The sequence below is a fragment of the Chiroxiphia lanceolata genome, chromosome 2 (genome assembly GCF_009829145.1).
Source record: "Chiroxiphia lanceolata isolate bChiLan1 chromosome 2, bChiLan1.pri, whole genome shotgun sequence".
Taxonomy (NCBI): domain Eukaryota; kingdom Metazoa; phylum Chordata; class Aves; order Passeriformes; family Pipridae; genus Chiroxiphia; species Chiroxiphia lanceolata.
The window spans coordinates 71923307-71936405 of record NC_045638.1 but is presented as its reverse complement, the minus strand read 5'-3'; the positions used below and the strand labels follow the sequence as shown (position 1 = coordinate 71936405).

The 13099-nt window shown below is 42.8% G+C and overlaps 1 protein-coding gene across 1 annotated transcript in view; it reads right to left on the bottom strand.

Moving 5' to 3' along the window:
- FLT1 (fms related receptor tyrosine kinase 1) overlaps window positions 1-13099 on the bottom strand; it is a 111396-nt gene that overhangs the window by 10854 nt on the left and 87443 nt on the right. The window contains exons 18-24 of the mRNA XM_032681035.1: window positions 8895-8999; window positions 6277-6390; window positions 5430-5518; window positions 3488-3647; window positions 2977-3074; window positions 2312-2434; window positions 1122-1233 (exon numbers count right to left, since the gene is read on the bottom strand). Coding sequence (XP_032536926.1) covers window positions 1122-1233; window positions 2312-2434; window positions 2977-3074; window positions 3488-3647; window positions 5430-5518; window positions 6277-6390; window positions 8895-8999 — 801 coding nt within the window. The remainder of the gene's footprint in view (window positions 1-1121; window positions 1234-2311; window positions 2435-2976; window positions 3075-3487; window positions 3648-5429; window positions 5519-6276; window positions 6391-8894; window positions 9000-13099) is intronic.

Genomic DNA, 13099 nt, shown 5'->3' with positions numbered 1-13099 from the left:
AAAAAAAAAATCAGGAAAAAGGAGAATGAAAGAAAAAAAAAGACATGTCAGAGAGTTGCCAGGTTCAAGGAGCTGGGGCTTTAAGAAAAAAATAGCAGGTGTTATGAAGCTGACCGTAAAATCACAAGAGTTGGCAGGCTGACCAACAACATGTATTTAAACTAATAAATGATTGATTGTCCTGAGAATTGTATAGTATTGTTTCCTCTGCTGTTTGCCTCTTTTGTCAGCCTCTGTGTTAAACTCAATTAAGATTCTTCTGTTCTGGTGGTCATTGTTGTTCCCGCTCAGTGCACATCTTGTGTCCTGCCTTTTCTACATGAAAGAAAGGGGGGGAAAAGCTTCACAGGGTTTTAATTTCAGATTGCATGCTCCGGTTCATCCTGCGGCATCTGTGCAGATGCTTTTCACCTGCTGTATCCAGTAGCCTGGGTGAGTGGCATGCTGGATCCCTCCTGGACTGGGGGGACCTCCCGGTCTTGGGGTGGAAATGGAGGTGACAGAATTGGATACATGCAAATACCTCTCTGTGTTTGGCTCCCTTGCTCCCACAAGAGAAATAAGGAACCTTTGAGAGAGCACCCAGCTCATGGCACTCAGTGTCTTGAATGCTGTCTGTGGCATGGGAGGTGATGCCTTGGGCCTGGGCAACTGAAGACTGACACTCACATCTCTGTGTTATCCCATAGAGTTCCACATTCAAAAAAAATGCTTTAAAAATTGCCTTATTTTTCCGGCTTGTGGCGTCAGTCAAACAAAGCACTGCAACTGCTCTGGCTGTGCTGCCTTGCAAATTCTACCAAGGGTTTCAGCAGAGAAAAGAGGGAAGCTTAGGTTTTGCTCATGGCAGAAGTAAGTGGAAAAGTTCTCAGACAACTGTGCTATCCATTAAGTCTTTCAGCGTGGCAAGCGAGCTTTCAGTGTGCCTTACAAGCACCAAAACTTCTAGTCCGCAGGGTCGTGATACTCACTCTGCCTCTGTCTGCACACCTCACCTCTGACTGTTTTAAGTCTTTCTTTATTAAACACCTGTCAAAAGATCATTGAAGGTAATGGATGTTTTTCCCCAAGCCTCAGTCCCCATTGCTGACTCCAGCTCCCAATGTGCAGAGTTAACATACCCAAGGAAAATATCTCCCACAGCAAGACCCCATAGGACCACACGTCACTTTTGGTATTGTAGATTTTATCAAATATGGATTCAGGAGCCATCCACTTGAGAGGAAGTCGAGCCTGGAGTAAAAGGAACAAACCTGACTATTATTTTCAAAGCCTAAAAGAATTTAATCATAGATGAATCAACTCTATATTGTTATGTAAATAATTACCATTCAACAAGAACCTGTGGGATTTCCTTGCAGGTAGTCAAGATAAACCCACACTCATTCAGACACTTTCTTAACAAATTGTTGGACTAAAAGGCTTTTTTAAAATATGTGTGGCACAAAACACGAGACATTGGAAACCTGTGACCAGGCCTTTTCTTTACAGGGATGTTGGGATACGTAGGAGCAGAGGTCATAGAGACAGGGGAGAAAACCCTGCATTTAAGCATAATCATTCTGTGATAGTGTTGGAGATATTCTGAGGGAAATTCTCAGAGCCTGAATTGCAGGAGTACATCAGCAACCCTTGAAGTCCGCTCAGCACAGCCTATTAGGGTTTCCTGAGCAGTACCCAAGTTATGTGAACAACACTTCCCAGCTAATAAATATGCAATGCTGTAAATCTCAAAAGCTGTTTATGGATGTGGGAATAGCTGGCAGCTGGATGAGACCTCCAGAAAGAGACTGCGTGACACTCCCACGCCAAATTCCTATGGCACCAGTGGGTACAGGTGCAGTTTGCTGACCCAGCCCCTTCACGTCAGGCCTGGCAAGGTGCTTCCTTCCTGCTCTCTCCAGTAGGAGCAAAACAACCACCGAGCAGGTGCTGGAGGCAGCAAGTCCTGCTCAGCTCCTAGAAGCACCATTGAGCAGCTTCTCGGGAGCACCGGGGGGCACACACCTTCTTTTGGAGGGACTGGTTTCCTTGAAGGAAGTTTACCGAGTAAGGGGGTTATGCTGAGCCAGCCAAGAAACACGTCTAAAAAGGAAAGTATTAATGGGGCAGAGCTGTGAAGCAGTTAGCATGTCTAAGCCTTATGCCTGAGGATAGAAATGCTTTCCAGACCCTCAACACATCTGGATAGCTCATCTTTGCTTTTGAGCTCTCAAGTTCAGGAAATGTGAATGTCTACAGAACATTTTGGTGGACAGTTTGAAATGATATGTTATAAACACTTGGGCAAATAAAAAACATCTTGACTTACATCTCCTTTTCTCACATAATCAGGATTCTTATAAATATCTCTTGCGAGGCCAAAATCACAGATCTTCACGACATTGTTCTCAGATAAAAGGATGTTTCTGGCTGCCAGGTCACGATGAATGCACTATAATAAAGCAGTTTCACAATCAAGCTGCATTTCCTTATTCTTGCCCACAAATTTCCTGTCTCCCATATCCTTAAAAAAATTATTATTATTATTATTATTATTGAGATCAATTTACTTTTTTTTAGAGAAGTTAGTTGACTGTAGTTTACATGAAGTTACTGTAAACAGTGGTCATTCTTTAAAAAAAAATAAATTCTTAATTCCAGAAGGAGATAAATTTTTAAGCCCCTTGACATTTGCAGGGAAAGCGCTGAATCATTTGGAGCTCCCCATCTAATATATGTTGAAATTAAGGAAAAACCTACCACACCCAAAAGATCTTTCCCAAATGAATGAGCTTGACCCACTGCCTTCAGTCATGATCCTGTGTTTATGGACTATGGAGACTTGGATAAACACACCATTATATTTATAACTCCAAGAGGAAAATGGCTCTTCCTTTGGGAGCTTTCCCAAGGAAGGTGTCACTAAAATGCAGACATGATTTCCCTTCTGAATCCTGTCCTTCTGCAGGGAAAAATCCTCAGTGCAAAACTCACCTTTCTGGAGGAGAGGAACTCCATGCCTCTGGCCACCTGAAAGCTGTAAGAGATGAGGTCCTCCATAGTGAGGGGCAACTTGTATAGATCATCAGCATCTGCAGAGGTAGAAAGTGGGGTTTGTTACAAATATCACTCATGGTTATTTTCCTCCTTTCTTACAGACCCCATTACTCCCATAAATTCAGTTTTCACAGAGTGGTATTTGAAGGTCAACCCACTGTAATTGGAAACAAAAATAGTTCTTGCTTTACACCCCGTGCTTTGGACACTGCTGTGTTTTCCCCAAAGATAAGGAGCAGTCAGAAGAAACAATCACACATTTTCCTGTCAGATTTAGTAACCCTGGAAATAATCTTTTTTTAAATCTTCTATCCTCTGGACATGACCCTCTGAGCGTCTCCCACGGATGTTTATTAGGGTGATAAATGAGGAAAAAAATTTCAGGGATGCACAGTATGTTGTAAAAATATCACAACCCATGTAGGGACAGGAAGGAATTAATACCTACCCTCCTCGTCCTCCTCCACATCTCTCAGACTTTTATCTTCCTGGAACCCAGAGCTTGCAAAGCTCTCGCTGCTGGTGACACTGGCCAACCTTTGTTTTTTGCTTTCCACTGGCTCAATATCTTTTTTCTCTTTCATTGGCTCTCCCTGCAGAGAGTAGTCCTTCAAACAAACAGAGGAGAAGAGGTGCTACATCAGAGCGAAGGAGGGGGTGGGAAAGGAACCGAGTCAGACTGCTGTCGCCTTTCTGCCAGGATGGTGGTCTGTGGCGTGTGTGGGCACATCTCCCATGGGCGGGGGTGTTTAGTGCTACTGGCAGCCAGAGACTGGTGACAGGGCTGTGCTCCACCAAGGCTGCCATCCCCAGAGGGCAGAAACATGGTGGCTTGGGAGCACCAGTACATGATTTTGGGGTAACGGGGGCTGTGGGCTATTCCTGATGTGGACGTGTCTGCTGGGCTGTGGCTCATCTCAGCTTGAAATGAATCATCTGGAAGAGCCCGTTTCTCTCCACCAGACAGAGAAGGAGCGCAAATGGATGAGCTGGGAAGGATGTGCCCACAGTGCAGGTCCCAGCCCTCTCAACATCAGCAATTTGTCCCAGGCTGCTTAAGGCATCTGCCTCTATGTCCTTGTACAGTGCTTGGTGTTGGGCTGTAAGCCCTTCCAATGAGGAGCAAGAGCACTTGGTGCTTGAAACACAGGTACTGCTGAAAGTGACTCCCTCTCTTCAATGCCTTTATCCAATACTTTCATCTGATGGTCAAGGATGTGATGGTTTAATGGGACACATGCAACACTGTTTGGAAAATGCCTTCTTACAGCTACCTGTAGAGCAGCCAAGCTGCCTGACCATACTCTTGCCCATCTTACCTTTTGACTTGTCCTGTAACCATCTCTCTTCCCTATGCATGCTGGTGCAGAGTCAAACTTCCCTCTCCTTCCTTCCTGGGCAACCTTCCCAAGGATACTGGAGCACTGCGCCTGGGAACACTACTCACCAGGTGAGTGACTCCACTCAAGATGGACCCTGCACAGCCCTAGTCCCTGCAGAGCATCCTACTTCAACAACCCCATGTAGGAGGACGTGGCTGCTCTGTCTAATGCAAAGTCCAGCATGGACAGCCGTGGGAACAGAGACTCAGAAAAAGCCTTTTGGAGGCAGATGTCATCTGATTGTGCCCTCCCACAAAGCCCTTGCAAAAAATAACCCTGAGATGCTGCTGAACTTTTGGCACAGTTGAGCAGAGGTTTTGAGGCCTGCTGTTCAGCATGCAGGCTCCTAAATCCCATTTCATAGAACTGGATCCTTTGGAGGATTGTGCTGGAAGTGCACAAGCATATAATTGGCACATTTGGGTTTAGGTTTGTAATAAGAAACATGCCATAAATTTGATTCAGAGGATTGTGGGATAAGGGGACAAGACTCTAATCTCTTTTCCTCTTGATAGGCCTTTTCCTTACACAATAATATTACTTGTAAATCTCTACATATTAGAGTGTCTTGGGACGCGAGATTTAATTGGCATTATCTCGGTTTTGCTCCCAGCAGTGCTGAAATCAGAGGGCAAAACCACTTCCTTTGGTTTTGCCAACACCAGCCTCTGAAGTGACCCCAAGCTCACCAAGAATGGGTTCAGCAGCAGCAGAGCAAGAGGACATGGGGACACTTTGTATACGATTCACTTCCCCTCACTGTAGATGGCTCCAGCCACATTACCCACAGCAGTCTCCTTGCACAGGCAGGGACAGAGAGAGATGAGTCCTTTCTTGGCACAACACATCTCACATCAAATATTAATATAGGTCAGGTGAACTTCACCCAAAAGTCATTTCTCTCCTATGGTAAAAGAGTCTAAGGAGACTAGGTCAGAAGCTGACATCTATGCTACCAATACTTATGTCAGGTAAGATGAACCCTACCAGGAGCATCTGCCTCCTCACCTTGTTAGGGCTGAAAAAATTCCTCTTGCTCTTCAGATAATTTGATAAATTCCCGTACTTACAGTATTCAACAATCACCATCAGAGGCCCTGGTCAAAAACAAAAAAAGCATTCTGAGCAGCGTAAAGCAATACAAGGTGGCATCAGTTCTGAGAAGGATAGTCTTTCATGCCCGTAACTATAACTTGAGTCCAAAATAACTGGCAACATGTCCTAATGAAGTCAAAGGCTGCTTGAAGGACATTGGACATGTTATCAAAACAATACTGTTTCTGGAAATTAGGACAGGGCCTAATTTTTGAAAGGTGGGTCACGAATCTAAGTCCTGAGAGACCCTCTGTTTCTTCTTCAGTCAGTTCAAACTGGAGTCTCGCAGCCCACACACACTTGTTGAACTAAAATAGGTGACATATATAAAACAAATAATCGCTCATACTGGCCTTTTGATTTTCTAGTGTAATACCATGGAAAATTTTACAACAGCTGCCTTGTGATTTGTTGTTCAGATCCAGCAGCTGATATCTCTTGTTCCCAGCCTTTCCAGATCATGTTTAACTTGAGCTTGAGCAGTGAAATGAGTGAGATAAAGGACAGCAAGTGGCATGGTCCCATATTCACATTTCACATGCTAATACTAAAAGAGGGTTTAAATAAAGGAAAAGTTTAAGGGCTTCATTAAATGGCTAAAAGTCTCTTCTTATCTTCCTCTTTTTGTTTCACCAACTATGGGATGAGCTCAAATATTAGAAGTTAATAACTTGACCTCTGAATGAAAAACAACATGGCCCACTGACTGTTATTGGGAGGTAATCCAAACCCATTTTCAGAGCAGTGCAGACTTTTTTACCTCCATTTTTTGTGCAAGCTCCCAGCAAATTCACAATGTTGAGATGATGGCCAATGTGGATTAGGATTTTCAGCTCTGTCATCAGTGCTTTGTACTCACTTGCTGTGGCTCCTTCTGTAAATACAAAATAAAAGTCAATGTGAAATGGCAAAGAACTGGTCCTGCTGAGCTTTACCACTTCTCGTTACTTTCCATTGAAATAATCTCCATTACTGGATGTACTTCTTGTGTTGATGTTCCTTCTATATTCCCCCTGCTCAGCATCCTCTCAGTTGCAATTAAATAAAAAGAGTCAGACACTCAACTTCCTCCCAGTAGACTCTGTTATATTTAGAACTGAGAGAATTTTTTTTTGCATGAATAGTTTTGATATTTCACCCAAAAAATTTGAAAGAACAAATAAAAAAGGATTTCAAGATTATTATTAACTCTATCTAGAAGAGATTTCATTTGGCTTGACTTCATCTATCTAAGTTTTATATACTAGCCTGAACTAAATATCTTAAGGAGTCAGTGGAAAGAGCAAAGTATTTCCAGAGGCTGATGCAGACATCAAGTTTAGCCATTTGTATAGGGAAAAGAGTAACTACCCGGTAGTAATGATTGTCCGGTTCTGTCTGTTATATAGGAAGCCTGGAGATAGACAGGGAAGTAAATTTTAATTGGTTTTAAAGTGATATGACTGCATCTCATCCTACCAGTCATGAGCAATAGTAATAATAATACTAATAGTAATAAAATGAGAAATCCCTCAAATAAACCCAAAACATTCGATGTAGTGTTGAGTGCAACTTTTCATTCCCTCTGAGCACATTTTTTCCTTCAGAATTTAATTTTGTAAAGAAAGCAAGGAAAAAAGCATATTGCTTTGTGTAGATCCAAAAGGAGTTTTTCAGTTTAGTGACACCAAGAGCAAGAAGAACAGCGCTGGGGAAAAAACTCTGGAGCTGTCTTAAAGGGCTTGGTTCAACATCTGAATGGAAACAGTTTTTCTTGGTGTCCCACACAAAACTTGTCATCTACCTAGCGACCCACTATTTGCTTGTATAGGTGGTGACACTTTCCCTCCACTGCTGCCTTGATGGTGCTGACTGTCACAAGAAGCCTGCTGATGGACACCAAGAAATGTTGAGCCTGGCAGACCACTCTGCCAGCACATATGTCTGCAAAACAGCTCAGTTAACCCAGGGTCAGATGATGACCCAGGTGACAGGCTGAAACCAGTGAACACTGAACCCAGTGACAGAGATGGCTACTGGCCCGCTGCTGCAGGAGATTTGGACAGGGACCAAAGATTTATTTTCCTCATATTTTCCAGCCATTCTTGCTGCAGGGTAGTTGTTCTTTTGACACTGACTACCAGAGTATTTCTGGAGTAAGAGAGAGGAGAAAGGTTTGCAACCCTCTCAGTTGCAAATTCTGTCCTTGGGAATGATCCTGTATAGCATGTACACCCCCTGAGAAAGCATTGGACATTACATTGCAGACAAGTTTGTTGAGGACAAAATCAAGAGTGCGCACCCTACATGCTGTACGGATGTCAGACTGTAGGTCTGAAAGTATCGCACAAGGCCCTCCAAGGGCTTGGATTGACACATAAGGATCTCCTGTAAATGATAAGTAGCATCTGTGAAGCTAGGAGCCACTGGCTAAGGTGGATGTATTCAAAGTATACCTGAACAGATTCAACCAAGAGCACCAAGGATCCAAGCCTGACTGGCAGAATAGGGGATGTGTCCCGGCAGAGAGCAATACCAAAAAGGATTGAGGGATTATGACAGACAAGTAATGCAGAATAAGCTCCCAGGGCAATGCAAAGAAGCCTGCTGTGATCTTTATATATATAAACAAGGGAAAGCTAAATACTTATGAAAGGATGCCACTAGGACTCTGGATTAGGGAATTCAACCACAGCTGCTGCAGGCTATGACTGAATATCATACTGCTTGCTAATTTCCCAAGTGCCCTCTTCAAATCAATGCGAGGTTTTTGTCCTTTCTGCTCCAATGAGAAAGGTGGCAGTGAATAGCTGAGTATGAACAGTGCTGGCAAATCCATTGCACAACCTGGGTGTCAGCATCCTAAACACCGTGTGATGAACCTGCAAAGGGTTCAGAGAGGACACACCTGCACGACACCACCAAGACTTAAACTACTGAATATATTTAGCTTAATAAAGGGACCTTCATGATAAAAAATCATTATATAATCCAATATAGAAGGTTAGAGTGAGAAGCAAAAGTCAGAGAGATGCAAATTAGACATAAGGCATCTGTTTTTAACAGTAAAATGATTATTCATTGGAAATAATGACCAGGGAAAATATAAAAGCTTCTGTGTAGGTGTCTTCACATCAAGGTGGATGCCTTATCCTTCAGCTAGATTTCCTTTACAGCAATCGGTATAGGGTCAATCTAGCATAATGGTACAAATTTTTATTGTGAATGCAATTTTTATTTCATAGTTCTGCCATTTCAATTGTGGTGGACCTGAAGCTTAACTTGTACACATTTTCAAGGCTTCCAAGAATTACTGTGATAGGCTCTTGCTTTCAACAGAATCATATAAAAAATTAAACACTGTATCGTTTTTTTCAATGCAGCTTTACAGCAAGATACCTTTTAGCATTTTCACGGCAACTATTCTGCACGTTGGTGATTTCCGAATTCCAAAAGCAGATGCTTGTACCACCTTTCCAAAAGCTCCGTGTCCAAGAGACTTTCCTGCAAAGAAAACAAAGCGGAGAGATGCATTCTGGTAAAGAAAGAAATCGTCAACAAATGGCTTCGTGAATGAATCCCACGCAGATACTTGCAAACAGAGAAAAAGGGCTGCTGTCAGTTCTAAAATAAATCAGTCCTGCCTTTTATATGTGTATCATATATCTAAAATGTAATTCTCAGTATGTCTGTCAATAGAAGAAAATAGCATATGTTATCAAAGCAATGTAAACATGAAGTGGAATATGCTAAGCCAAAAACCTCCAGAAATGTATGCCCACCCTAGATATGCAAGCGTTGTATTTTTTGCAGCAAGTAAAAACCATGAAGAACTTGATCTATGTGACTGAAAAGCATCAACAGACTGAACCTTGTTTTGTGAAGGGCTTAGTATTTGACAGAGAAATACAGATGAATCAGTGTGTGTCTAAAAATCTACCGTCACCTTTTTCAGTTACTGCCTGTAGATTCTTCATTCAGCAGGTGTATAAGGAAAGCATCATTAAGACTAAAGTCTCAGTTTTCTAAGTGAATTAATGCTCTTAGTCCTTAATGTTTTGGCTGTTCATGGTTTCTACAAGATGAACTTGCAGTTTCAAGTCCTATAAACCCCATCATACCTTTGTTTAATCCATAGCTTTAATCTGTTTCCATCACTGTTGAATCACTTCCCACATCGAGATAACCCACTTAGTCACCACTTGGAAAACATACCAGCTCGTAAAGCTACACAAAGCTGCTAACCTTTTATAAAGGAGAATGAGCACTGGAAACAGCACTTCCTTCTCTAAACAGCAGCGGGATTTAATGGGAAACTGTAATAACACTTGCCTTTGTTGCTCTGCTATTGTTTGTACAGTACTCAATAGTAGTGCAGAATAGGGCTGCTTTAACTTTTCAGGGTGTAGCTCAAAACTCCACAGTTTAGTATGTAGATTGTGGCTATGGTTGTTCTTGCAAAAGTTCCTTTTGTTGTCACAAAAAGTAGCTACAAAATTATTGAACAGAGCAATTAAACAGGGGAATATTAAGTTGCCCAAGCATCTAAGTAGTCAACTTCTCACAGCCTTCAAGCAGCTACACTGGATATATTTGGGGTAATGCTCAGGTATGAAATGTTGCAGTATTTAGATCCAGACCAATGAAGCAAAATACTCTGCCTAAGTTTTCCACACTTGATTTGGATTTAATGGGCCACTCAGAACTCATTAAACTGAACATACCCCTCAGTCAAGGAGTTTTGGATCAGGAAGTTTCCATTTCAGTCCCATTTTAGCAAGGTCCTTCAAGCATGTGAGTTGCTGGACTGGAGCATCAGCAAAAAGTACTTGCAGACACCGAACTCCATGTCTGTGGGAAGGCATAGGCTCAAAGGTGTGTTCCTTTCTCAGGTTCTTTGCCACAGTTTGAGTGATCTGGGTTTTCCCCATATGTGGCTTCATATTTTCCATTCTGCTACACAGGACAGTTCTCATGTGAAGGAGAGCGGAAAGCTCTGTGGTCGGTGCCAGCGCTGTGGGCTTGCATTGCACAGGAGGGAGCGGAGCTCAGGAAGCTATCCACCATCAGTGTGATTGACACTGTACTGCAGCCATGAGGCAAAACTCCCTGGGGGTCCGGCATCGCAGCATCAGCAGTGCGTGACCTCTCATAGATTAGGAAGGTCAAGCCCAAGAGTGAGGTGGGAAGTGCACAATAGCTCAGCTAATGCTTGTGCTGGACCGCAACATTATCATCAACCACAGTGTCAATAATTTATAGCACCAACATTTTTTCCCCTAATGAAAAGATGACATTTTGCTCTCAGTGAAGGTAATCTATACTGAATGTTAATTACCCTGACTTCAGTGATGCTCGTATGAAATTTCTTATAACGTCTGTACCTCTTACAGATGAAGGGGGAGTACTGTTATATAAGCATTGCATCACAGCCCCGGGTTGTGTGTATGTGTGTTGGAGGAACACAGAGCAGAGGAGATGTGGGCTGAAAGGAGAAACTTATTTGCAAAAGTTATAATAAATATGTGTCCTGGAGGACAAGTAGGTGGGAAAGAAAAACATGATGCTGAAAGGGGTTGCATTTCTAAGTAAAAATATTTTTTAAAAACCATAGAAGCACATTTTGTGTCTGTGAGACACTAATCCTCAGAGACTGCCAAGGTTACTCAAAGACTGAGCCAACTTACTGAGCCAAGTCCATGTAAGCAGGACTTGCACTGAGTTAATCTAGCATACAGCACACACACAACTTCTCCAAATCTGGTTCTCATTCACTGTCAGCATTCTTTATTTGTTTATACCAGTTTTTCCACTTTTAACTCATTCTCTGGTCATCATTCCTCATCTCTGGACTCTGAACACCAACCCTGCAAGACATGGGGTTTTCCTTGGTGTTTACATTCCATTTCTGCTTGTTTCTTTCCCAGTGGTCACATTGTCTGCACATCAGGCTCTTGGTCCATCGTTGTAAGAAAACTGTCTAAAGATTGAAGACACTCCAGCACAAGGTTTCAGCATTCCCAGAATTGTGTATGACAATAATAAATTGCGAGCAATATATTTCAACTGTACTTATCCACATCTGGTCAGCTTGTGTCTTCTGGCAGGCAAATTAAGTGTGATCCTAATTATATGCATGTGTTAATCACCCTCTGTCCCTGATACCCAGAAGGCAGAAGGAATTTGTTACAGCTCCTAACTAAAATAAAAGGATTTTCTAGATCTTGCTGCAGGACAAATGTAATGCACGCCTGAAAGAACAAACAGCACTATAACAACAAGGCTGAGCTTATAATTGATATTTTAATGTTGACCTTTTTGTTAAAATCTGTGTGGTTTCTGGAGGGAATCCTCAGCTTCAAAATATGGTCCCTACTCACCTTTCCTCCTCATCAGCCCCACTCTAGGCTAAAAAGATAAGGAATGCTCCCAAGTCCATGCCTTTCACTGGGATAGGTGAGCTAGCTGTAGGTTTAAAGTTTCCAAGGATATTTATTCATTTATGCGAGGATTTATGTGTCACGACATTCCTACACTTTACGGTGCACTCACAAGAATGTTTATAAAACTACAGCATGGAGGGAAAACAAGGAGATTGTGCTGGAGAGGAGGAAAGGGAGAAACAGGGAGGGACACGATGAATTATGAGGACCCATTCCTGCACTGGCTTTTTTCCAAATGAATATGTAAACAGGTTACGAGGGAAGAAAATCATAGAATCATAGAATATCCTGAATTGGAAGGGACCCACAAAAAACATTCTTGTGGATGAACCTGGCCCTGCACAGGACTACCCCAGTAATCACACAATGCACATGACAGCATTGTTCAAATACCTCTTGAACTCTTTCAGGTTTGGTGCTGTGACCACTTCACTGAGGAGCCTGTTCCAGTGCCCAACCACCCTCTGGGTGAAGAACCTTTATCTAATACCCAACCTAAACCTCCCTTGACACAATTTCAGGCCATTCCCTCAGATTCTGTCACTGGTCACCACAGAGAAGAGATCAGTGCCTGCCCCTCCTCTTCCCCTCACGAGGAAGTTGTAGACTGCAATGAAGTCACCCCTCAATCTCTTCCAGGTTGAACAGATCAAGTGATCTCAGCCACTCCTCATACAGCTTCCCCTCTAGAGTCTTCACTATTAACACAGCAAATCACCAAAATTACGATAAATGCCAAAGGTCAGATTTCTGGGGTCTAGAGAGAGAAGCATCCAAGTTGGCAGTCTGTTTTGGAATCCTTTGGTTGCCTTGTTTTTGTCATGTTTTAAGTAAATCAGTCTGCAAAATACAGAATGAAGGATTCTTGTCTGTATTCTCCTTCTATGGCCATGTGGCCAACTCAGTGGATGAGGGAAAGACTGCGGGTGTTGTCTACCTGGATCTTAGTAAAGTCTTTGTCACTGTCTCCCACAGCATTCCCCTGGAGAAACTGGCTTCCCATGGCATGAACAGGTAGACTATTCACTGGGTAAAAGTCTGTCTGGATTGCTGGGGCCAGAGCGTAGTGGTGAAAGGAGTTACATTCCAGCTGGTTGTCAGTCACTAGTGGTGTTCCCCAGGGCTCGGTACTGGGGCCAGCCCTGTTCAATGTCTTTATCA